The sequence below is a fragment of the Megascapheus bottae genome, chromosome 25, assembly GCF_031878675.1.
Source record: "Megascapheus bottae isolate mThoBot1 chromosome 25, mThoBot2.hap1, whole genome shotgun sequence".
In the NCBI taxonomy this organism is placed as follows: Eukaryota; Metazoa; Chordata; class Mammalia; order Rodentia; family Geomyidae; genus Megascapheus; species Megascapheus bottae.
The window spans coordinates 17,875,365-17,901,943 of NC_143533.1; the positions used below are offsets into that span (position 1 = coordinate 17,875,365).

General features: G+C 38.6%; 2 protein-coding genes across 2 annotated transcripts in view; one reads left to right on the forward strand and one right to left on the reverse strand.

The window, feature by feature from the left end:
* Dtwd1 (DTW motif tRNA-uridine aminocarboxypropyltransferase 1) overlaps positions 1-426 on the reverse strand; it is a 35,552-nt gene extending 35,126 nt beyond the window's left edge. Inside the window, exon 1 of the mRNA XM_090358437.1 lies at positions 336-426. The gene's annotated coding sequence lies outside the window, so the exon portion shown is untranslated. The remainder of the gene's footprint in view (positions 1-335) is intronic.
* A 183-nt stretch (positions 427-609) lies between these two features.
* The window catches only part of Fam227b (family with sequence similarity 227 member B), a 122,538-nt gene continuing 96,568 nt past the window's right edge, over positions 610-26,579 (forward strand). The window contains exons 1-11 of the mRNA XM_090358443.1: positions 610-806; positions 4,064-4,183; positions 5,425-5,478; positions 6,119-6,368; positions 8,830-8,897; positions 11,963-11,998; positions 12,661-12,765; positions 13,292-13,390; positions 17,333-17,434; positions 19,084-19,210; positions 21,080-21,217. Of these exons, the coding sequence (XP_090214569.1) occupies positions 4,118-4,183; positions 5,425-5,478; positions 6,119-6,368; positions 8,830-8,897; positions 11,963-11,998; positions 12,661-12,765; positions 13,292-13,390; positions 17,333-17,434; positions 19,084-19,210; positions 21,080-21,217 (1,045 nt within the window). The 5' untranslated portion in view covers positions 610-806; positions 4,064-4,117. The remainder of the gene's footprint in view (positions 807-4,063; positions 4,184-5,424; positions 5,479-6,118; positions 6,369-8,829; positions 8,898-11,962; positions 11,999-12,660; positions 12,766-13,291; positions 13,391-17,332; positions 17,435-19,083; positions 19,211-21,079; positions 21,218-26,579) is intronic.

The window sequence follows — 26,579 nt, forward strand, 5'->3', positions numbered from 1 at the left end:
CTCCCCCCTTCCCAAGACTAAAAGTGAAAAACGAAGCTCATAAAAACTGACTTGTCCAGGGAAGACTCTCCTTGGGGGTGAAGAAAATCATTGAAAAGGAGGAAAAAAAGACTTAAAAATATTTTTTCCCCCCTATTAGGCTATCAAAGGCCTACACGCGGCCTAAAAGCCCGCGCAGGAGACCGAGGTCTCCCTCACAGGTGACCCCCGGCATGACCTCGGCCAGGGTCGTGACCCCCCATCCGCACCACACTGGCAGTTGCACTGCTCCCCTGCCCCCCTCACAGAGAGACATGTAGAACAAACAGCTCGCAAGATTCGAGTGGGGTTCCGACCTGCACAGCCAGCCAAGTCCACGCACAGCTCCACGCGTCTTCCGCTCCGCCCAAGCCCCAAGGCGCACGCCGGTCGCAAATCACGCGCCGACCAGGTAGGGGCGGTGGGGGGGGGGGGGCGCGGGCGGAAAGGCTTCCCGGGACACAGCAGGGGGAGGAGCCAGGCCGTTGCTAGGGCTGTTGCTAAGGGCCGGACGCAGCGGCGAAGGTGATTGGCGAGGAAACCTACGGGGGCGGAGTTACACAGGAAGTCCCGCCCCTCCCGCGCCTTTCAGGCTTGAGGCGTCCTGGTCTCTGTGTGAGACGAGCGGTTGAAGAGCGAGGCCTCGAGTGGAGGTCGGGGGAGGGGGCCAAATTCTTGAAAGAGAGTTGTTGCAGTGCGCGGTGAAGAAATATTGACCTCAGAACAGTTTCCATTCTACCTAAAAACTGTAGTCTTGCCAACATTATTTTGGTGGGGGAGTCATCGAGGTAAGTACTTCGCGCCCTGTGGAGTCCTGAGGGGGGAAAAAGACCGTTGTCAGTCGACTGTTCGGTTCTCAGTAAAACATGCCGATAGAGTTGGCCCTACTGCGTATTTTACCCGACACGAAATTAAGCCTAACAAGTGGATACACTTTTTTTTTTTTTGCCAGTCCTAGGGACTAAACTCAAGGCCTGAGCACCGTCCTTGGGGTTTCCTCAAGGTTAGTGCTGTACCAATTGAGCCGAAGCACCAGTTCTGGCTTTTCTATATATGTGGTACCAAGGAATCGAACCCGGGTCTTGCTAGGCAAGCACTCTACCACTAGGCCAAACTCCTGGCCCATAAGTGGATACATTCTTAAGTCATCTTTCCATAACCCTCCCCCCCCCACCTGCAAGAAATATTGACTGGTGGAAAATTGATGCTTAACACAAATAATTGAGCAGTGAGGAAGCTGAAGAAAAAAAAAAAAAAAGACGATCCTTGCCCTGTTAGGCCTGAGTAGCAGGAAATACAAGATGCTTCAAATAAATAAATAGTAAAAAGAAATTAGTCAGGACTACAGTTTTGGCCCCGTGTGGTGAGGCATGGCTATCATCCCAGCGAGTCAAGAGATGGAAGGTCTTTCTGAGTACACGGCTCAAATGGTAAGAACATAAGGGTCTGAGTTTAAGGGTCCGCAGTCCTGCCTTCCTCTCCCCCTCCCCCAAGAAAAAAGCTACAGTTTTTGAATAATGAAATAGTACAGAGTGGAAATGATTATTTTTTGCCAGTCCTGGGCTTGAGCTCAGGGCCTGAGCACTGTCCTTGGACTTTCTCAAGGCTAGAGCTCTACCACTTGAGCCTCACTACCACTTCTGGCTTTTTTCTATGTATGTGGTACTGAGGAATCGAACCCGGGTCTTCATGCATGCTAGGCAAGTAATCTACCACTAGGCTAAACTCCCAGCCCCGAAATGATACTTTATAATAGAGTCTTATGCCTTATGCACACACATGCATTATACACTGGTTGTAATTTTATATATATATATATACATATATATATATGCCTTTTTTTTGGTGCCAGTCCTAGGACTTGGAACTCAGAGCCTGGGCACCATCCTTGAGCTTTCTCAAGGCCAGTGCCCTACCACTTAAGCCACAGCACCACTTCCAGCTTTTCCTAAGCATGTGATACCCAGGAATGGAACGCATGGCTTCTTGTGTGCTAGGCTACACTCCCGGCCCAAAATGTTTATCTTATTGTACTAAGTACTATGAAAAGTTTGAAAGGAACAGATTTAAGCAGAATGAGTACTTTTCTGGGTTAAAGAAAGGAGCAATGGTGAAGTCACTCAGGAAAAAACAAAACACTGAATCCAGTCAGAAAGCCTGTAGTGCTTGAGTTACAGGTATGTATGTTACCAATAGGCCCAACAGAGTAGATTATTTATGGGTTGTTTGTTTTCTGGTGCTGGGAGTTGAAGTGAGGTCTCACTCATGTTAGATTAATGATCTACCAATGAGTTATGGCCCCAAGCCCCATTCCATGACCATCTATTAAAAAATAAAAATACTAGTGAAATATCATACATGAGGAGATATCAATGGAAAGATAGTTATTATGAATGTCTCTAGTCAAATGGCATGTTTAGAATCAAGGAAACAAGTTTCTTTTTATTTTTTAGTGATTCTACTGCCTCCTAGGACTTGGGGCCCATAGATGATCTGTCAGGAAAGAAAAAATAGTGAAATCACACACTCAAAGTTAGAGGTCTGCCTTATAAAAAATGAAATACATCAAGTTGACCAGAATTTAGTCTCAAAACTCCCACTTTAACTATGGGAGCCTGCAAAACATAGAGAAAAATAAATATTGATAAGAACTAATAGTTTGTCACATTCTATGTTGGCTTCTTTAAATCAAAATCTTGTGATTTCTACCCCCCTCCATTCTGTTCTTCGATCCAAAGAAGCTTTGGATTTCAAATCACTTAAATTACTTGAAAGTTTAAATTCATCTTTACAAATGTTTCATGTTCTGTCACTTTAAAGGACTGTATGTTCCACAGTATAATTGGCCTGTAAAGCCAATAAAGGTTAAATTGCTTAAAAATGTTTTTCAAGTTTCTGATTTCTTTTATTTTAATTGTCGGGATTATGTATAGAAGGGTTACAGTTACATTTGTCAGGTGGTAAGTGCATTACTTCTCATATATTGATAGCCCTTTTCATATTTTTGTCCCCATTTCCCTCCCTTCCACCCCTTCTCCTTTTTGATTTCTGTGTATGTGTGTACCAGATACATCAGTTACTTAGAGATATCTGTTAAATCTCCAACTAGAAATATGATTGTCTTTGTTTTCCTGTAGTTTTTATCAATTTCTGCTATATTAGGAAGAACTGTTACTTAATATGACCACATTTACTGTAGAATCAAGTGACTGTCAATATAAAATACCCTGAGTTGTCCCTTTTAATACTTGTAAGTCTTAAAGCCTACTCTGATAATAAGCTCTTACTACTTTCTTCATAACTCTATACTTTCCATTTATTTTCAATGTTCTATTCCTATTTCTTCATGTAGCATTATGTAATCTATATTATGAGATCTTTAACACAGTTACAGTAATGTTTTAAAAGCCCTCCTCCGGTAATTACAATAACCATTTTCTCAGTTGGTTTATGAAACAGTGGTTTCATAAACAGTGTTTATCCCTGGATTATGGATCCCATTCTTCTCCTTTGTATGCCTTTCAGTTGCCTTGTTTGTTAGACATTATGTAACAGACATCTTGTAGTTTTCAGAGCACAGGCCCATTTATTTCTTTGGTTTGAGAGGCTTACCTTTAGGATCCTCCCAGATACAGCTGAGTTGCATTTGACTGTTAGCTGCAATTTTCACCAGATTAGTTTTGCCTGTGATCAGTTCAACCTCCTTTTTAGGGTCAGTTGCCATTTAAACTAAAGAAATTTTAACTGTATTAACTCAGCCTCCAAACCTCTCCCTTCCTTGCTACGTCTGAGAATCTGCTCAATATTTGAGCTAGGAGAAATGTGAACTGAAGTTTTACTTCTTTTTAATTCACTACTGGAGTTAATTCTCTCTTGAGACCTACAATCCAAGAGCTGTAAGAAAGAGTTCATTTGAATAATTTTCTTTCTAATTCTTCTTTTTTTGATACTTTTTTGATAAAACAAAAGCAGAAACAAATTTTAAGGGCAAGAGAAGAAATTGTTTAGCCCATTCAGTTATTTTTGCATGTGCATATCTTTCCAGTTTGATCCCTCAAATTACATTGATACCTAAACCCAAGCTAATTTGTCTTCATCTATGAAGTTACTGCATATGGCAGACAAGTGGAAGAAGGATTCCTGGATATATAAAGCTACATTACCGGTAAGGAAACCCCTCGATACTTTTTTTTAAAAGCTAGTGTGTTGGGCCAGAAGTTTAGCCTACTGATAGAGTGCTTTCCTAGTATGCATGAAGCCCTGGGTTCAATCCCTTGGTACCATATACACTGAAAAGGCCGGAAGTGGTGTTGTAGTAGAGTGCCATCCTTGAGAAAGCTTAAGGACAGTGCCCAGGCCCTGAGTTTAGGCCCCAGGATTGGCACAAAAAAATAAAAGCTAGTGCCTTACTACATGAGCTACAGCTCTACTTCTAGCATTTTGCTAGTTCATTGGAGATAAGAGTCTTATGGACTTTCCTTCCTGGGCTAGCTTGGAACATCAGTACTCAGATCTCAGCTTTCTGAGATCAGAGGACCAAACACACAATCACACATACCGCTTGTTCCTTCTAGCCAAACTGCTATACTCATTATTCCTGAAACTACCTTGAGCACTTTTCAGCCCCTAATCTTTTCATGCAGTCTCTCTCTTCTGCTCTCTAATCCTTCTCAATCTGACTATCCCAAGAGTACCATTATACTGCTTCATAGTTCTATTCATCTTTGCTTCTATCAAAACACTTATTTTTATAGTAGTTGCTACACAAATGCATTATTTTGTTATCAGCTCCATAATTACTTATATTCCTCACATATGAGATATTCTCTCAACCTCAAATGTGTAACTACTATTACAAAATGTAGCCCTGTGATTTGATCATTTCAACCATTTTATTTATTGATGAGAATTAGGCATTTTCATAAATAGAAATGTCAAAATTTGATTTTGAATGCATTTTTACTGCACAAAGAAACTATTAGATAATAAAAATGGATTAGGACTTACTAGGCTGAAACATCTAAATATTTATCTTCACCGAGCATTTCTTCAGCAAGAAGAGCATATTGTTATAATTTTGGCTGTAGACTTAATATAGATATTATGCACAATAGTTTGAAATACTTTAGAATTTTCATAGGAATGTAATTACAACATTCAGCAACATTGATGTAGAGGTTTCTTTTAGAGATAGTTTATAGAATTAGGTTAGAGCCTCAGAATCTGTAAACATCTCTACCAATGAAAGCAGGCACCTTACAAAGTGAATATTGTACAGTATCTTATAACTCTGAAAATTTTAATGTAAGTATACTTGAGTGCCATATTCTAGTTAAGCAAATTATATTTGAGTATGATGTATAATATAAATGTGTATCCATAACCAACACTGAATTTCATTTTTAGAAAACAGAAGAGCCTCCAAAGACCTATGAAGAATTTTTAAAGTTTAACAGTTGGGTGAGTAGTATATTCTACTTTATGTGTGTGTGTGTATATATATATATATATATATATATATATGCACAATTTTTTTTTTTGCCAGTCCTGGGCTTGAGCTCAGGGCCTGAGCACTGTCCTTGGACTTTCTCAAGGCTAGAGCTCTACCACTTGAACCTCAGCACCACTTCTGGCTTTTATCTATGTATGTGGTACCAAGGAATCGAACCCGGGTCTTCATGCATGCTAGGCAAGCACTTTTAACCACTAGGCCAAACTCCCGGCCCCATATGCACAACTTTTTAAGCATCAGCTATGAGCCAGGCACTGGTGGCTCATGCCACTAGTTGGAAGGCTGATATCGCTGAGGATCACATTTTGAAGTCCCTGAGTCTTATCTTCAGAAGTAGAACTCTGACTCAGAAGGTAGACTGCCAGCCTTAAGCAGAAAAATTAATACAGTATTATGTATTTTTTAATTGCTAAAATTGTAGGTACTATATTTCCTGACCACAAAAACAAAGTCGGGTGTTGGTTACCCATGCCTGTAATCATAGCTACTCAGGTAACTGAGATCATAGGATCACAGTTTGAGGCCACCAGTAACAGAATAAGGTCACTTGCAATTGTTTATTTCCTCTCTTTAACATTTTTTTTGCAGGATTATTGGCCCAGGAATGTGAATTTTATTATTGATAACACATGGGAAAGCAATCTGAAAAAAATAAAAGAAGAAAACACATTTATGCCAATTTATTCATACTTATCAAACAATGTTCCCCTAACATTTGAAGCAGGCAGGGTCATGGAGTCAAGGTTAAAGAAATGTACTATGTGTTTAGAAGAGCATGCCTCAAAATTATTTGAGTGGAATGTCATGGCTACCAAGGAAAGCAAACCTTACTTTTCATGTAAGTCATGGTCATCTGTGTGTCTGTATCTGTCTGTCTGTCTAGCTGTTGCCTTATGTAGGTTCTCAAAAAAAATAATAAAATACTGGTCAGGCACTGGTGAATCTCACCTATAATCCTAGCTACTCAGGAGCCTGAGATCTAAGGATGGAGATTCTAGGCCAGCCTGGGCAGGAAAGTCTGTGAGACTTTTCACTTAACTACCAAAAAGCCAAAACTGGAGCTGTGGATTCAGTGGTAGAACGCTAGTCTTGGAACAAAAGAAGCTCAGCAGGCAGTGCCCAGGCCCTGAATTGAAGCTCTAAGACCAACACAAAAAGAAAGAAAAGAATGTTAGGCTCTAATTTATTTTGCTTTAGTGAGGTACTGAGATTTGGACTCAGGGCTTCATGCTTTGCTAGGCTATATCACTTGAGCTATGCACTCAGCCCTGAAGAATAAATTATCGTTTCTTTTTAGTTTTACTATATTTTTGTTAGCATACATTAATTGTAATATTTCTACACATGTATATAATGTATCCTGCTCAACTTCCCTACCTCTGTCACTCTCCTTTGTGCTACTCTCCACTTTACATAACAGTTTGGTAGGTTTGAATGTTCTGTTTTCATATATGCAAACAAGCTAATTGGACCATATTCATCATTAACCCTCTTCATTAGCCCTTCTGCTGGTACCATCCCTCTAAGAAAGCCTGCTCTACTTTCCTGTCACTCAATTTTACTTTTCTTTTCTTTCTTTCTTTTAGTGTATCCATTGCACTAAGAGGCTCCACCTTGGTAATTTAAATATGTGTATAGGAAACCATGCTCAAAATAGCCATCTCTACTACTTTTTGCCTTCCACCCTCAACCTCCTGCTGATCAACAGCTTTCTTTGAGACTTCTTGTTTTTTGGAGTTTTTTTTTTTTTCCAGTCCTGGGGCTTGAACTCAGGGCCTGAGCACTATCCTTGGGCTTTCTCAAAGCTAGCGCTCTACCACTTGAGCCACAGCATCATTTCCAGCTTTTTCCATGTATGTGATACCGAGGAATCGAACCCGGGTCTTCGTGCATGGTAGGCAAGCACTCTACCACTAGGACAAACTCTCGGTTCCATAGATACTGTCTTATAAACAAACATAACAAAGATTTGAAGTTAGGTGCTAGAGGCTCATGTCTGTTATCCTAGTGACTCAGGAGACTGAGGTTAGAAGGATTGTATGCATGGGACACTGTCATAAAATAAATAACAGGGTTTGTAGAGTGACTATAATAGAAGTTTGCCAACTTAGCAAACTACTTGAGGCCCTGAGTTCAAATATCAATATTACCAGGAAAAGAAAAACATTGAGAATGATAACATTGGTGTTTTCTGTGTAATAAATACATTTGATTTGCTGTATGGTTTAGATTTAAATTTCCATTTTTAGGCTTTAGGAAATAAGAGTCTCATGGCTGGATGCCAGTGGCTCATACCCGTAATCCTAGCTACTCAAGAGGCTGAGATCTGAGGATTGCAGTTCAAAGACAGCCCAGGAAGGAAAGTCTGTAGGACTCTATCTCCAATTAACCACCAGAAAATTGGAAGTGGCACTGTGACTCAAATGGTAGAACACTAGCCTTGAGCCCAGGAGCTCAGGGATAGCACCCAGGCCCAGAGTTCAAGCCCCATGACTGAAAAAAAATAAGTCTCCTGGAAACCTTTCTGCTTGGGCTGGCTTTGAACCAATCAGATCTCAGCATTCTGAGTAGCTAGGATTACTGACATGAGTCACTAGCACCTGGCTTGAATTTTTAATTTTTATGTGTAGTTTGTTTATAAGTATAGACAGAGCATTGGTGAGAATATGTACACACACACACATATATATATATACACCAATTATATATATATAATATATACACATACATCTTATGTTTGCATTCATAGTATGTAAGTTGTTTTCATAAGAATTGAATTATCTATAAACATTGAAATATAAACATACACTATGTACCTTCTCCTGCTTTAAAAGATAATTTTCTATGAATTCACTGATTTTTTTATATTAGGGATTAGATTGATGCATTGTGGTACATGGCCCAGATCATCCTTCACTGGGCCATACACCACAGTACCATACTTCATTGTAATTAAACTATCCATCAGATAACCAAACCAAGTGGTTAAGTTATTTGAAAAATGTGCTTTTGTTCAGTAGCCATAACCTGAGGTAAAACCTTAAATGTAGAAGTATTTATTCATGTTAGTGGAACACTTATTTCACATAAAAATAAACAGAACATAAATTCAAATTATTCATAAAAGTATGGAGCTGTTATACTTAGCAAAATTCCTAGTTCATCTTGCTCAGTTATATATTATTTCCCTAAGGTATTTAAATTTTTAAGTATTTAAACTTAAATATTATTTCTTTAAAGTACTTAAATTTTTCTTCATTCCTAGAGGATTTGATTAAGTATATTGTTTATTTTTTAAGATTCTCATGAAAAAATTGAAAAGTACAAGGCATTCCTCCAGAAATACGGTAAAGAAAAGAAGATAATGGTATGATAGTTACATTTTTTTCATTTCTCAAAAATTGTACTTTCATAGCACATATGAGCACTGCAGCCTCACGGATAGCACTGTTCACATTTTTAAAACATTCTTTTAGTCTTTAGTTACCTATTTCTGTTTTAGAAATGACTAGGGTTTATCTTCTCTTTATAATATAGGGCGGATAAGCTTTATCTGCCAAGAGCATTCGAATATTTATGACATCATTCACAAACCATAAGAGGTTATTAATACAGGCAGATAGGCCGTGGAGGAGAAGCATACGTGTTATATCATGTACCAAGTAATTTCTGGGGCCTTTACAGCCCATAGCCTAGGCATGCCCTTTCTTGGTAGAGTATGGGTATTTTCACATCATTACAAGTTACTTAAAGATTGCCTTCAACTTATATATATTCTTTGGGATTTGTAATATTACATACTTTGTAGTCTAAGTCCCATGTTAAAACTTTTTCCTTTAGAAAAAAAATTATTGTTTAATGAGCTTTATGTTCTTAGTGTTAAAAAAAAAATCTCCACATTTTCATTAGAATTACAGTAGGCTCTTTTTTTTTGTTTTTTTGTTTTTTTTGATTCATCATGTGTCTTGAACTCTGGGCCTGGGCACTGCCCCTGAGCTCTTCAGCTCAAGGCTACCACCATACCCATTGAGCCACGGCACAACTTCTGGTTTTCTAAGTTTTCTAGTGGTTAATTGGTCTTTAGTGTCCAGGCTGGTTTTATACTGCTGTCCTCAGATCTCAGCCTCCTGAATAGCTGGGATTACAGGTGTGAGCTGTGAGCCACCAGGCCCAGCTACAATAGGCTTTTGAAATACATATGGTTAGCCCTTTTCAAAAGTAAAATTTTGCCAGGTGCATTGGCTCACACTTGTAATCCTAATTACTCAGGAGGCTAAGATCTGTGGATCAAGGTTCAAAGCCAGCCCGGGCCCAAAAGGACCTGAGACTCTTATCTCAAATTAACCTCTAGAACACAGAAATGGAGCTTGGTTCAAGGGTAGGGTGGTAGCCTTGAGCTGAAGAGTTCAGGGACAGCACCCAGGCCATAGAGTTCAAGCCCCATGACCCACCAAAAAAAAAGAAAAAAAAAAAGGAAAAATTTTAAATTACATAATGTTGGTGCTATAAAGATTTAACTATCTGCCACCCTTAATCCATGCACTCAATATTTTTTAATTTACATTATTTTTTTTGTCAGTCATGGGGCTTGAACTTGGGCCCTAGGCACCTGTCCTTGAGCTATTCTGCTCAAGACTAGTGCTGTACCACTTTGAGCCATAGCATTACTTCCAGTTTTCTGGTGCACAGGCTAGATTTGAACTGCAATCCTCAGATCTCAAAACTCCTGAGTAGCTACGGTTATAGACATGAGCACCCAGTTAAAATTTTAAAACGTTTTTATTCCTCACTATAAATTACTAAGGTAGGACTTTTAGAAAATTAGAAGAAAAAGATGAGCACTGAAAAGGGATTATAATAAAAATTTTTATTATTTGTACATAAATCACCTACTTCTCATTTCACTTTTCTTAGAAAAACTTTTCATAATTCACTCAATGCACTTGACCTCAGGGCCTGGGCACTGTCCCTGAGCTTTTTTTGCTCAAGGCTAGCACTCTACCACTTGAGCCATAGCACCACTTGTGACTTTTCTGTGTATGTGGTACTATGGAATTAAACCCAGGGCTTTGTGCATGCTAGGCAAGCCATTCTACCACTGGACCAAACTCTGGGGCCATTATATATATATTCTTTTTTGCCTGTCTTGGAGCTTGAACTCAGAGCCCTGGGCACTGTCCTTGGACATTTTTGCCCAAGGCTAGTGCTCTGCCACTTGAGCCACATCACCACTTCTGGCGTTTTCTGTGTATGTGGTATCGAGGAATCGAACTCAGGGCTTTGTACATGGTAGGCAAGCACTCCACCACTAGGCTATTCTCCCAGTCCCCATTTTGCATAAATTTTAAATGTGTGTTTTATAAATTATTAGGCCTTTTGTTTAACAATTAGTTTAGTTTTGATTATTCACTGTCATTTACAAAGATACTTATCCATGATTATAAGGATAAATTTTTAACAGGAAAACCAAACTGGAAGAAGTGTTGGTTTTAAATGTCTGTTTATACATTGCTAGATCGATGTTGACATAGCAACTATTTCTATTTGTAACAATGAAGTCTCTGACATATTTTACCCATATCCTTGCCAATACCTACACTTCTGGCTTTTTGGTGGGTTACTGGAGATAAGAATGCCACAGATTTTCATGCCTGGGCTGGCTGTGAATGATGATCCTCAGATCTCAGCCACTAAATAGTTAAAATATAGGCATGAACCACCAGTGCCCATTTTTTAAAATTATTAAAACAAAACCAAGACCAGGCACTGGCTTGTGCCTGTACTACTAACTACTCAGAAGGTTGAGACAATTATAGTTTGAAGCCAGCACAAGCAGAAAAGTTTATGGGACTCCAATTAACCAGCAAAATACTGGATTGGAGGCATGGCCCAAGTGGTAAAACAGCAGCCATGATCAAGAAGCCAAACAAAATTATGAGGCCTTGAGTTCATGCCCCAGTACGAGGACTAAAAATTATTTTTCTTCAACTTCCTCCTCCTCCTCTTCCTCTTCCTTTTGTCAGTCATGGGGCTTGTACTCTAGGCCTGGGCACTGTCCCTGAGCATTTTTGCTCAAGGCACTACTACCACTTTGAGTGTACAGTGCCACTTCCAGTTTTATGGTGATTAATTGGACTCATGGGGACCTTCCTGCCCAGGTTGGGTTTGAACCATGATCCTCAGATCTCAGCCTCCTTAGTAGCTAGAATATTGGCATGAGCCATCAGCATCTGACTCTTGTTTTAAAATTCTTATTGTTGAATTTTATCAAACAACTTTTCAGTATGTATTGAAATTACCTTTTGATGAATTGTACTGACAGCTTTCATAATTGTTACTAAATATAAACATTTTACTGTATTTTAAAATCAGGATTTTAACATGAAAATCTGTTACTTAGAGCTTTAATGATTTTATTTAAATGTTTTGCAGCTTTCAGATGAAATGAAGGCAGAGAAGAATATACAGGTATTTAAACTTTCTGTTCAAGATTGAGTACCAAAAATATTATATGGAGATATAATAATGTTTATTCTACTCTTGTATACAGATAAAAATATAAAGAAGTTGGGCCGTGAGTTTGGACTAGTGGTAGAGTGCTTGCTTAGCATGTACCCAGGTTCGATTCCTCGGTACCACATACCTAGAAAAGCTGGAAGTGGTGCTATGGCTCAAATGGTAAAGTGCTAGCCTTGAGGAAAGCCCAAGGACAGTGCTCAGGCTCTGAGTTGACAAATATATGTGTGTGTGTGTGTGTGTACATACATATATAGAGAGGAAGAGAGAAAGAGGGAGAGGGAGATAGAGCGAGAGAGAGGGAGGGAGGGAGGGAAAGAGGGAAGAAGGTATCCAGAAAAGCAGGGTAGAAGTGGGCATAGAGACTTTCTCTTTCTGCCTCATTCATATTTCTTATGTCATATAGCTAACACTGTAAATCATTTGAGCATATACCAAAACTAGTTCTGAAATATGGTTTTTCTTTGCTTTTGCTTTTGGCATATAAGGATGCTAAGACACATCTTTTTCCAGAGGAAAACATGAAGATTTTTTTCCTTAGAGATATATAACTTAATATAATAGCATGAAATAAAATCATTGTTAATTTCTATTCTATTCTATTTTCACCCTAGGGTTATAACTTCCCAGGTTTCAAAACAGATGCGGTTACTCCATTACCCAGACATATAGATGCTAAACGAGTTTACCTTTTTGTTTTAAAAAACCGTGTTATTGAGGTAGGTAAACATGACTTTGTTTTTATTGTATAATAAACTTTGAGAATATCATTTTGTAAGTCATGCCTATGATTAAAGCTATGAGGAATTAATTATTTAGCAAAATTAATATTTGGACATTAAAATTAGCAAGAAATACCAGTGATGTCTAGCACTGTTTAACAAAAGATAATATGTTAAAAGATAATGTGTTAGGCACTGTTAGTACCTCAGAAATCTTAGGACACCCTGGCTGGGCATTTTGACCAGATCCAGTACATGTCCTTCGGTTTCTACATTCTCAGCTCAGTATGATTTAGCCTGTTGCTTTGGGTCTAAGATAACTTACAAGTTCAACCATGTCATTAAAATTTAACTTTTTACTTTTTAAAGTAGCCACCAAAATATTAATATCTTAAATGTGGGTCATGTTAAATATCTGTTGGACTATGCTGATCTGTAACCATGAAACACATTGTCTGTAAAACATTGGCATTAGCATATTTGTCACCTATTTTGAAATTTATGTATCTCTTCTCTTCTGTAGGAAAAACTTCGTAAAATCTGGAGATATCACTTTCTCTCAGAAGCCTCAATTGAACTTTTGCATGACTGCTTTTGGTGGTGGTTCCTCTATAAATTTAAGGTAAATGATACTTTTTCAACATTCTCTTTTGTAAATTGACAGCATAGTTAATTTTTCAGGAGAAGTAACACAAGTACAAAAATATTTTTCTAGATCTTCTCACAGAGATTAGATTATGAACATTCCACACATGCTAAAAAAAATAATCCCATTTAAACTTTCCTTTTCTATAGGAGTAAGATGTAAGTATAGATTTCAAAGATCTTGAGCCTTTATTATCCGAAAAAGATTGGTCAGTCAAGCACCATAGTGGATAATAAAGTTGTAACTTTCCTCGATTATAATGTGTACCTTTCAAAAAACCCAATGAAGGGTCGGAATGTGGCTTCGCATGAGTTCAGGCCCTGAGTTCAAGCCCTAGGACAGGTAAAAAAAAAAAAAAAAAAAAGAATTTCAGTAAAAAAAAATCTAATATTCTTTAAGATTTATAAAAAATTTCCTTTAGGAGCCAGGTTCTGGTGATTCATACCTGTAATCCTAGCTACTCAAGAGACTGAGATCTGAGGAGTGTGATTCAGTCCAGCCTAGGTAGGAAAATTATGAAACTTTTTTTTTTTTTTTTTTTTGCCAGTCCTGGGCTTGAGCTCAGGGCCTGAGCACTGTCCTTGGACTTTCTCAAGGCTAGAGCTCTACCACTTGAGCCTCAGCACCACTTCTGGCTTTTTTTCTATATGTGGTACCAAGGAATCGAACCCGGGTCTTCATGCATGCTAGGCAAGCACTTTAACCACTAGGCCAAACTCCCGGCCCCTGAAACTTTTAACTCTAATTAACCATCAGAAAACGAAAAGTGGCACTGTGGTTCAAAGTGGTAGAGCTTTAGCCTTGAACAAAAAAGTTCAGGGACAGAGCTTTTATTATCCAAAATCTTTATATTTTCTGGAGTCTTGAAATATTTCTGAAATGGCATCAGTGACCTGTTTTAGATTTTGGAATCATAGAAACCTAATAATTATGCAGTAGTGGGGTAGACAGTCCTGGGGCTTAAACTCAGTGCATGGCTAGTGTCCCTGAGCTTCTTAGCTCAAGGCTAATGTACCACCACCTTAAGTCATACCAGTCACTTTTGGCTTTTTGATGGTTAGAGATAAGAGTGCCACAGATTTTCAGGTCTGGGCTGGCTATGAATCATGATCCTCAGATCTCAGCCAGGTTCTAAGTTCAAGCCCCATGACGAAGGAAGGAAGGAAGGAAGGAAGGAAGGAGGGAGGGAGGGAGGGAGGGAGGGAGGGAAGGAAGGAAGGAAGGAAGGAAGGAAGGAAGGAAGGAAGGGAAGGGAGGGAAGGGAGGGAAGGGGGGAGGTAATACATACTAAAGTAGTCGATTCCAAAAGATGACATAATAAACCTAAGTATGTACTTAATAAATGCCTCAGTATACGTTTAATATCAGTACTTCAGGGAGAAATACATAAACACATAAGTATGGTTTAAGATTTCAATACCTTACTCTGGGTTATTGGTAAAGTATATAGAAAATCAGGAATGACATAAGAGACTTGAGCATCCCTGGCAACTTAACCTGACATTTATGAAGCATCATTCATATTTTAGTCTATTTTGTGTTGCTTTAACAGAATACTACAAAATAGGTACTTTGTGGGTTGCCTTTGTGGGTTGGTAGGCTAAGAAGTCCAAGATCTAGGAAGGTGCTAGATATCTGGCAAAGGAATTGTTGTTAGGCCATCCAGGGTAGAAGGCAGAAGGGCAAGAATGAGAGGTTGAGGAAACATAGAAAGTGCAAGAGTGAGGAGAGGTGAATCTATACCCATGATAATAGAAACAATTATTCATAAGGATGGTTTCCCATGAACTAAATGTTTCCCATTAAGTCTTGCCCCCACTATCACCTCACTGATGATCAGATTCCAGGACATTAACTGGTGGGACATTTTCAGACTGTAGAACTCTCCAATAACAAAAGAATCCATATTTTTCTCAAATGTACAATTTAAATATTTGCCAAAATAAGCTATAATCTAAGCTAGAGAGAATATAATGAAAAATGGTATGATGCCTAGAAAAGTTTCCAAAAATTTAGAAACTAAAAAGCATTCTTCTCAATAGCCACAAGTCAAACAGGAATCAAACATTGTTTGGCAATGAATACAAACAAAAACACAGACTGAAATTATGAGATGTATCTGAAAGAATATTTAATGAGAAATATATATTGGGGCCGGAGTTTGGCCTAGTGGTAGAGTGCTTGCCTAGGATGCACAAAGACCCAGGTTTGATTCCTCAGTACCACTGACATAGAAAAAAAGCTGGAAGTGGTGCTGAGGCTCAAGTGGTAGAGGTCTGGCCTTGAGAAAGTCCAAGGGCAGTGCTCAAGCCCAGGACTGGGAAAAAAGAGAGCAAGAGAGAGAAAAACCGGAGAGCGCGAGAGATAGAGGGAGAGAGAGACAAATATATAACATTGAAATATGTATACATTTTAGTAACAAATGTCAATCTTCAAATATTTCAAAAACTTTAATGAGAAAGGAATGTATTTAAACTCATTTTGAGTTAGGAAATGTGCGCATGGTAAGAAAGCTTACCTCTTTTCAGAAACTTTTTTAATTTCACACTGAAGTGCTGGTTGTGACTTCTGTTAGAAAAGAATAGAGGATAACTAAGTCATCTGTTGCATTTTATATATTAACTACTGTGCAAGAGATTTTATTCCTCAAATGTTTGCATGTATTCTGTATCCCAGTCGCTATATTGAGTGTTTAAAATACCAAATTACATAAAGCCTAGTTATTGTTTTATTATACCTTTCAATTATGGTGTATATGACCTACATTTGTAAGACGAGAATAATGAAGCATTTCTGAGCACAATGGCTCATACCAGTAATCCTAGCTACTCAGGAGTCTGAGCTCTGAGGAGAGCGGTTCAGCCAGCCCAGGCAGGAAAGTCTGAGAGACTCTTACCTCCAGTAAACTACCTAGAAAAAGCTAAATAAGTGGTGCTATGGCTCAAGTACTATAACACTAGCCTTGAGCAGAAGAGCTCAAGGACAGCACCCAGGCCTTGAGTTCAACCCCCATGACTGACCAAAACCAACCAACCAAACAAACGAACAAAAAAGCCTGAGATATAAGTATCTTGCCCAAGGTAATGCAATGAATAAATAATGGTGCCAGTATTCAAATTCAGCTGTGCCTGGTGCCCAAACCCATGCTTCTTTCACACCATTGACTGACATATCTTTTTTTTTATTTCATAGAAAATATATTTGAGATGGCTGGGAGTTTGGCCTAGTGGTTAAAGTGCTTGCCTAGCATGCATGAAGACCCGGGTTCGATTCCTCGGTACCACATACATAGAAAAAAGCTGGGAAGTGGTGCTGAGGCTCAAGTGGTAGAGCTCTAGCCTTGAGAAAGTCCAAGGACAGTGCTCAAGCCCTGAGCCCAAGCCCAGGACTGGCAAAAAAAAAAAAAAAAGAAAATATATTTGAGAAAAAAAACCTAGTGTCTATTTTAATGGTAACTTCTTTTGTATGACATATTTTTTTGTTTTTCTTTTTTTATTGTAATTAATAGAAGGATTACATTATATTCACCAGGTAGAAGGTGCATAACTTCACAAACATTGATACCCTTTCTCATGACATGGTCCCCATTTCCCTCCCCCCTCCCCCCCCAGCTCATCTTGATTTCCCCCCTTCCCTATTCAATTTCAAATAACCAATTAAGCACATATAAAATATATCAGATAACAAGGTGAAATATTATAACAATATGAGATAACCAAGGGATAGCAAAAGAGATGAAAGATAACATAGTACATTAAGGACAACAATCACTCATTATATGGCTTTTGTTTCCTTATCCTGGAGGTCCTTACATTTAGTGTGCATGACATATCTTTTAAGAACAGATAAATTTACTGAGATTATGCAAATTCTCAATTTAAATTGTAATATTGACTATTAATTACACATTTTTTTCAGCCTGACAGAAAAAATGAAGATTACTTATTTGATAGAATTTCAGAAAACTATGCAGTACTTTTCCTGAGCATACCTATTAGGCAAAAAGATACATTCTTGCAGGTAACTAAGAGGACTGATAATTATACTGATTACTTTTGGAGTAAATGAAATAGGAAAAATTATCATCTTGAACATATTTTAGGACATATTTCATTACCTTTGAAACCAAAATTGTCTGATGTGGAGTAAGTAATGGTAGTATTTAGAAAGTTATGCTCTCACTGGGTGCTGGTGGCTCACGCCCATAATCCTAGCTAGTCAGGAGGCTGAGATCTGAGGATCGCTGTTCAAAGCCAGCCCAGGCACGAAGAAGTCCATGAGACTTATCTCCAATTAACCACCAGGAAACTAGAAGTGGTGCTGTAGCTCAAGTGGTAGAGTGCTAGCCTTGAGCTGAAGGGCTCAGGGACAGTGCCCAGGCCCAGAGTTCAAGCCCCCCGACCAATGGAAAAAAAGGTTATACTCTCACTTTTACCACTGAGACAGAATACTGTATTTGTTGCATTGAAGTCCTTACAGAAGTAGCATAGATATTTTGTTTGGAAACTTGTCTTACTGTATATATGTTTTTGATTTGTATTATTTACCTACAAAAAGATTTATCATTTTTTATTTTGATTATTGTTATTTATTTTTATCATTATTGGTTATTATTGGATTAGAACATGCGTATCTTTGAACTGTTTAGTCTACCACAGTTCTTCTAAAGACCCTTCCACTTCTAAAATCTTGCGCATTTAGGGACTTAACATTTAAATGCAGAGTTCCAAGATAGAGATGTAAATTTGTCTTCAATATAAAAAAATCTAGTAGCTGGGTGCAGTGGCTCACATCTGTAATCCTAACTACTCAGGAGGCTGAGATCTGATGACTGCAGTTCAGAGCCAGCCCCAGCACTAAAGTCCACAAGACTCTTGTCTCCAATGAACCCCTAGAAAATGGGAAGTGGCACTGTAGCTCCAGGGGTAGGGCAGTAGCCTTGAGCCCCTGAAGAGCTCTGGGAGAGCACCTAGGCCCAGAGTTCAAGCTCCATGACCACCAACAACAACAACAAAAAATTGTATCTTTTTTTCTCTCTAGTCACTCTTTGAGAAGAAGTTAATAAAGATGTTAATGGGAAACTTGTAGTGCCATATATTTGTTTAGATCTTATTTATAATATTTGAACAGTACTGGTTACAATGTATAAATGCTCCTAAACAAGCTCCAGTGATTTAAAAGCATACTTTTTTTAATGATAACCCATGTGAATCATTTTCTATAAGAAGGTAACAACAGCAAGGTTAAATGAAATAAAAGATTAATCATCAGGGCTGGGAGTTTGGCCTAGTGGTACAGTACTTGCCTGCATGCATGAAGACCCAGGTTCAATTTCTTGGTACCACACTTATAGAAAAAGCAAGAAATGGTGGTATGGCTCAAGTGGTAGAGCCGTAGTATTGAGAAAACCCAAGGACAGTGCTCAGGCCCTGAGTTCAAGCCCTAAGATTGGCCAAAAAAAAAAAAAATCATTTTTTTTTTTTTTTACAAAATGCTGTCAGAGCAACTTAATTTTCTTCTCTTTTTTGTTCATGTCCCTTAAAGTTACAAAGAAGTAATAAAATGGTTAAAAATTTGCTTTTAGGAAAAAAAGCAACACACATATAAACTTGTAATGTGCTTGACAATTAGGAAATATAAAGTTAATTACACTAACTCCATTTTCATAGGTGTACCCAGATTACTTGGCGCAGGCTATCTGTGCAGTGTTTTATGAAGCATTTCCAGAGTCCGCGGCCCTCTTTAATGACGAATTCAAAAAAGACCTAGGGAATACCATTCACCTTTGGATGACAGGTATGAACTTGTCATTTCAATACTGTTTGTTAAACTGAGCCCTTAAAATTTGCAGATTGAGCATGGCTCCAGTGGCTCACAACTATAATCCAAGCTACTCAGGAGGTTGAGATCTCAGGATCGCCATTCAAAGCCAGCCCAGGTACCAAAAAGTTGGAAGTAGGGTTGTAGCTCAAATAGTAGAGTGCTTAAGGACAACCAAGTTCAAGCCCCAGGAGTGACACCAAAAAATTAGGGACTGAATATGTTGACTCAGATCAAGAAATTGCTATTTCTTTGCCTTTTGTTTGGCCAGTGCTGGGGCATGAACTCAGGTCCTGAGTGCTGTACTTGGGCTTTTTCCTCTTGGCTAGTGCTCTGCTACTTGAGCCACAACACCATTTCTGGCTTTTTTATGTATATGGTATACCAAGGAACTGAATCCAGGTCTTTGTGCATGCTTGCAAGCACTCTTCTACTAGCCCAAACTCCTGGCCCTTCTTTGCCTTATTAAAGAAAAAAAAAAACAAAACTGCCAGGCGAGGTGGCTCAGGCCTGTACTCCTAGCTACTCAGGAGGGTGAGATCTGAGGATCATGATTCAAAGCCAGCCCAGGCACTAAAGTCTATGTGAGACTCTTATCTCCAATTAACCACCAGAAAATCAAACTCAAGGGGTAGGGCAGTAGCCTTGAGCTGAAGAGCTTAAGGACAGTGCCCAGACCCACAGTTCAAGCCCACAACCAACCAAAAAAACCCCAAAAACCCATGCTATTTAATATGATTATGTATTAATTTATAATTTGTTATATATTATCTTTATATTTAAATATGCTATAATACAATAGCACATTTTTAAATGCTATTTTATTTAACTTTTTAACCACATTCTTAGCTTAAAAGGGAAAATAATTTTGAGCCAGGAGTTTGGCCTACTGGTAGAATGCTTGCCTGGCATACATGAAGACCTAGGTTCCTTGGTCCTACATACACAGAAAAAGCCCAAAGTGGTGCTGTGGCTCAAGCAGTAGAGCAGTAGCTTAGAGATAGCCCAAGGATAGTACCTGGGCCCTGAGTTCAAGCCCCAGGACTGACAAAAAAAAAAAAAAGCATGTGTCTGGTACAGCTGTGATGCTCAGTTGCCTTTCCTGCAGTAGACCATGTCAGACTTTGCTGCTAAAGACCTCAGCATCCCTAACAGCAGGAGCATAAACTCCTAGAGGCTTTGACAGTGGCTATTCTCTTAATATTTATCAATAGAGATTTCAACAGCCTGCTCCAGAGGACACTGGTGACTTTCGCCACGGGTTTGGAGCTGCTGGCCCTCTGTGCATACTTGCAATACAGACCGTGGCTCTTTGGCAGCAGAGTACATGCCCACACCTCAACCATCAAAACTACCATCATATACCCCTGCATCCTATACCCCAAGCCACTGTTTTCTGCACATTCTTGAACTCCAGACTCTTTCTTGTGCCACTCCGTAAATGCTTACACTTTGAAAACCAGAGCCACTGCTATATCACCGAAAGAAAACTGAAAAAGAGGCACTCCGAAAAAACTGAAAGCTTTGAATTAGTGGACAACTCATTCTAGAAACATAGTTACTGAGGCTAGGCATGGTGAGTCATGCAGGAATCTTCGCCACTTGGGAGACAAAGATAGGACAATCATAGTTGGAAACCAGCCCAGGCAAAAGTTAGTGAGACCCCCTAAAAATTCAAGCCAGTAATGGTAGTTTGCTCTTGTAATCCCAGCCACCCAAAGGCAGAGTAAGAGAATAATAGTCCAATGCCAGTCCCAGGCAGAAGATCATGAGCCTATGTGGAAATAGAAAACTCGCATTTGATAACGTAATCTGATGGGGCAAATGTGCATTTTCTACCAACAGGTCTTAAACCTGCAAAAGGCTTTTGGACCCATTGGAATCTGAAAGACCTCCTCACTACCACCATACATGGGATCAACAAAGTACCTGAAAAAACATTGATGGAAAAAATAATAAAGAGTCAAGAACGCCTGCTAACTAGTAAGTAAATGTTTGTTGTGTAAGCCTTCCAGAAAGAAATCAATGGATTAGGTTATTTTTTGGTCATGACTTCTTAGTTTTTTTGTTTGTGTGTGTGTGGAGGGTGGTCATGGGGCTTGAATTCTGGGTCTGGGCACTGTCCCTGAACTGTTCAGCTCAAGGCTACAGCCCTACCCTTTGAGTCACAGCTCCACTTCCCGTTTTCTAGTGGTTGATTGGAGAAAGTTCTTTAGTGCCTGTGCTGGCTTTGAACCGAGATCCTAAGATCTCAGCCTCCTGAATAGCTAGGATTACAGGCATGAGCCACCGCTCCTGGCTCTCTTAGGTTAATTTTTTTATGCAGGTCTTAATACCATTTTAGTTAAAGATTGTTGTTACATTAATACATGCTTAGGGCTTTTTCTTTTTTACCTGTTTTATGTGTTGCTTTTCAGGAACTTTCATCCTTATAAATACAATAGACATTCACTTTCTTTGCTTATATTACTAGCTGCTACTTTTTGTTGTTAGTTTTATGTTATTGTTTTTAGTGTGTGTGTGATGGAAGATTATCTCGCCAATGGATGAGTTTAACATTTTTACTTAGTATATTATGTTTGCTTTAGAGTTTCAGTTTGTGACATTTTTATCTAGATTTAGCCAAGATTATGAAAACATCTACCTGTGTTTTTCTACTATTTTCTTTCTCTGTTCAGTTTGTTTCTTTAATCTGTTTGGAATTTACTTCGTTATAAGGAAGACAGTTATTTTCCCATAGAGTGTTTTGTTCCAAATGACTCCTTTATTAAATAGTCTTATTTGTAGATCATTTAAGAGTACCTGGTTTTTTTTGGTACATTTTGTATTCTCTTTTGAACAATATGTCAAATTGCTGCACCAGACATAACTTTCTAATTACTCTACATTAATGAACTTGATAAGAAAATTTTCTTTTCCTCCTGTTTATGCTATATCTATACTATCAAGTGTACGTCTGATACTCAGGCCTTGTTTTTGACCAGGTAAGTCAGAATATAGGTTCACTACTTGTCAAAGCTCCTCTTACAAGTTCAATGTGCAGCCAAGTCAAAACAGCTAGCGGAAAGAGAGAGGGAAAGAGGGAGAGAGGAAGGATGCTTCATGTACAAACCAGGAAGAAGAGGGACTAGCATATCCAACCTGGTGTTTTGACAGCTATCCTTTAGTTTATGAATCTAAAAGTATCCAGCTAATTATTACTCTTCAGATGCATGCACTTCAAACTCACAGAATCCCACCTCTGATTTTCTCCAATCTCACCCTTGAAAATGTTACTGTGTATGGGTTTTTCTTTTTTTTTAGTACTTAGTAAATTTCTTTTTGAGGTTGTTAAAGTCAACTTAGTATCTACATCGAATATATTTGGTATTTGGAGGATCTTTTCTAAAAATTTGTAATGGAAGAGAAGTAGTCTACTATTTCAACCAAATTTTACTTGTTTTTTTTATTTCCCCTCTGAGTAACTATTTAAATCAATATAAAATTATTTGTGGATTTTTGATGCAAATTAAACTTACAGAAAATTGATTAAAAAATAAAATCCCGAATAACTTCCAGGTATCTTCCAACCATGAGTTATTTGCATTTTGCCCTGTATTTTCTTTTACTTTCTTTTTTTCTGTTGGTCATGGGGCTTGAACTCCGGGTCTGAGTGCTATCCTTGAGCCTCTTTGTGCTCAAGGCTAGCTCTCTATTACTTGAGCCACAATGCTACTTCTGTCTTTTTTCTAAGTAGTTTATTGGAGATCAGAGTTTCACAGATATTCCTGCTCTGGGCTGGTTTCAAACCTTGATCCTCAGACTCACCCTCCAAGCATGAGCCACCAGCAATGGGCTTCTCTATTTTTTTTTTTTTGCCAGTCCTGGGCTTGAGCTCAGGGCCTGAGCACTGTCCTTGGACTTTCTCAAGGCTGAGGCTAGAGCCTCAGCACCATTTTCGACTTTTTTCTATGTATGTGGTACCAAGGAATCGAACCTGGTCTTCGTGCATGTTAGGCAAGCACTCTACCACTAGGCCAAACTCCTGGGTTCTTTATCTTATATATGCACTTAAAGCTATAAATTTCCCATAAGCACTGAGTTAGCTGTAGTCTACAAATTTAAATATGCTGTATTTTATTGCATAATTAATATTTTCCAACTTCTCTAACCTATGGATTATTTATAAGGGTCTTATTTAATGTCTGAAAATGTGATTTTTTTATATTTATTGTTAATTTTTTTGCCAGTTGTGGGGCTTGAACTCAGGGCGTGAGCACTGTCTTTTGACTTCTCTTAAGGTTAGAGCTCTACCCTTGAGCCACAGCATCACTTTGAGCTTTTTTCTATGTATGTGGTTCTGAGGAATTGAACCCGGGTCTTCATGCATGCTAGGCAAGCATTGTACCTCTAGGCCAAACTCCCGGCCCAAATTTTTAATTTTAATTTGAAAACTATTATAGTTTGAGAACATAACATACTCTATATAATCTATTTAATTTATGGTCTAGTTTGTGGTCATTATTCCTTGTGCACTGGGGAAGAATTATACATCTATAGTTATTTCTCTCACTTTAGATCAAATAGTGCTATACATATCTGTGTCACAGGTTGAAAAACTATGGTTTGTGGAACAAATCTTGTATCATGCTTTTAACTAACCTGTTCTCTTTAGAGTAGGTTTTACAGCCAGGAGTTTGGCCTAGTGGTAGAATACTTGCCTAACATGCACAGTTTTGGGTTTAATTCCTCAGTAACTCATACATAGAAAAAAGCCAGAAGTGGTGCTGTGGCTCACGTGATAGAGGCAGTAGCCTTGGGAAAGCCTAAGGACAGTGCCGAGACTTTGAGTTCATAACCTACAACTGGCAAAAAATAAATACACACACACACACACATGCACAAATTAGTTTGTTGTTGTTATACATTAGCACAGAGGGTTTTCAATTACATGGGTCAGGTAATGACCCAGTGTCTTCCCTCATTCTGAGTACTTCCTCTTGTCCCCACCCATGAATTGTTTAGTTCACTTTTATCAGTGTCCACTGAGCTCCACTGCTTCACTTTTCACCTTTTTCCCTCAAGTTCTATATCTTCCCCCAACTCTTCTAAAGTTGTATTCTTGAATACACCATACATAAAGAAGACAGAACTGTTAAAAACTAAAAAGAGAGGGGAGAGGGAGGGAGCGAGGTCCCTTGTTTCCCTATCTTGGAGTATGTGTGTATATATATATATATATATATATATGCACATACATATATATATATAGTTTTATATAAATATGAAGAGGCACTCAGGCATTGCACCTTTGTATTTCTCTCCTAAGAGTATCCTCTTTTGATCTCACTGTTGTATCTAGAATCCTGTGTAATTCATCGCATCCCAGTGCTTAAATCTAATTTCTGCATATCACAGAGAACATGTACCATTTGTCTCTTTGAGCTTTACTTACCTCAATATGATTTGTTCTAGTTCCATATGTTTCCTTGCAAATGGTATTATTTTTTTCTTTCTAATGGCTGTGTAAAATTCCAATGTGTGTAGTACCACATGTTTTAGATCCACTCACCTACTGTGGAGTATTTAAGCTGTTTCCATATTCTGGCTATTGTGAATAGTGTGGCAGTGAACATGGATGTGCAGGTGACCTTCTCATATCTTGGCTCAGGATGTTCAGGGTAGATGCCTAGGAGTGGTTTGTCTGGATTGTAGGGAAGCTCTATGTTTAGTTTTTTTTGAGGAACCTCCATACCGGTTTCCAGAGTCGTTATACTACTGATCAAGTCCTGGGCAGCCATGGAGCTGCTTAGTCAAGCTGTAAGTGTAGGATGGGGGTGGGGCAAGGCACTTAGCAATTTTCTGTCCTTGTGTGGGTTAGGTATAAGCTCTTCATTTTGTGATTATGTTTGTTTTTTGTTGTCCATCTCTTAGGGAAAAGTGTATGTTAGGACTCTAAATCCCTGTCTGATTAGACAGTCCTGGATAATTGCCTAGTGTTTTGCTACCATCTTGATTGGAACACCTAGTTTTATGGGGATTTTGTTTTGTTTGTTTGTTTTTTGCTCAGTCGTAGGGGCTGAACTCGGGGCCTAGACACTGTCCCTGAGCTCTTCAGCTCAAGGCTAGCACTCTACCACTTGAGCCAGAGCACCACTTCTGGTTTTCTGGTGGTTAATTGGAGATAAGAGTCTCACAGACTTTCCCACCTGGGCTGGCTTTGAACCACAATCCTCAGATTTCAGCCTCTTGAGTTACTAGGATTACAGGCATGAGCCATCATGCCCAGCCTGAAGTAGTTTTTGACTATTGACATGGGATTAGGAATAGAGACTGTCGATACAGGATTCATGATTTTAGAGCTTTTCCCTCTCCATGTCTTTGTATGTGATGTGGAGGAAGGGTTGTGTATATTAAAATTTTAATCATAGCCAGGTGTTCACACTGTAACTCTAGCAACTTTTGAAAGCTGAGGTCGAAAGATCACAGTTCAGAGCCAGCCCAGGCAGGAAAAGTCCATGAGACTCTTAGCCCCAGTTTACTACCAAAAAGCTGAAAGTAGAACTGTGCCTCAACTGGTAGAACATTGGCCTTGAGAGTAAATCCTAAACTACAACATCCAAGACCTAAGTTCAGTACTGACAAAAAAAAGTTTTAATCTATGTTCTAAGGGCCAGAGGCTAAATCAGATCCAAGGTAGAGTTAGGATAAAATGTGTACATATGCATGCATATATGTAATTTTATTTTTTATTTTTTGCCAGTTCTGGACCTTGAACTCAGGGCCTGAGCACTATCCTAGCTTTCTCAAAGCTAGAGCTCTACTACTTGAGCCACAGCACGACTTCCAGCTCTTTTTTCTATGTATGTGGTGCCAAGGAATCGAACCCGGGTCTTCATGCATGCTAGGCAAGCACTCTACCGTCTAGGTAGAGTTTGACCGTCTAGGTCAAACTACCGGCCCCCATATGTTTAATTTTAAAGGAATAGAAAAATCTGCACTTGGTGTGTGCTGCTGCTTTAGAATTGCTGCTTCTAATCCAAAGCATATTTAAAATATAATTTCTCCTTGACATTTAAGACACTTATTGTCATACAGAATTAACTTTCTTTCCGAATTTTAATAAAAAGAACTTTCTGTTTTGGTTTTTAATGAAATAAACAGACAATGGATAGTTAAAGTTTGCCTTCCAAACAAACTGGCACAATATCTCCCTTTTTAGGACTGGAATGTAAGCAGTTATAGAATTTCAGTATCTGGAATGACTCAGGATTTACAGGCCAGCTCTCTCTAAGAAACGTATTGTCAGATTATTTACAAGACTAGTTTTAATGCTCATTTCTATTATGGCACAATACAATGTAAG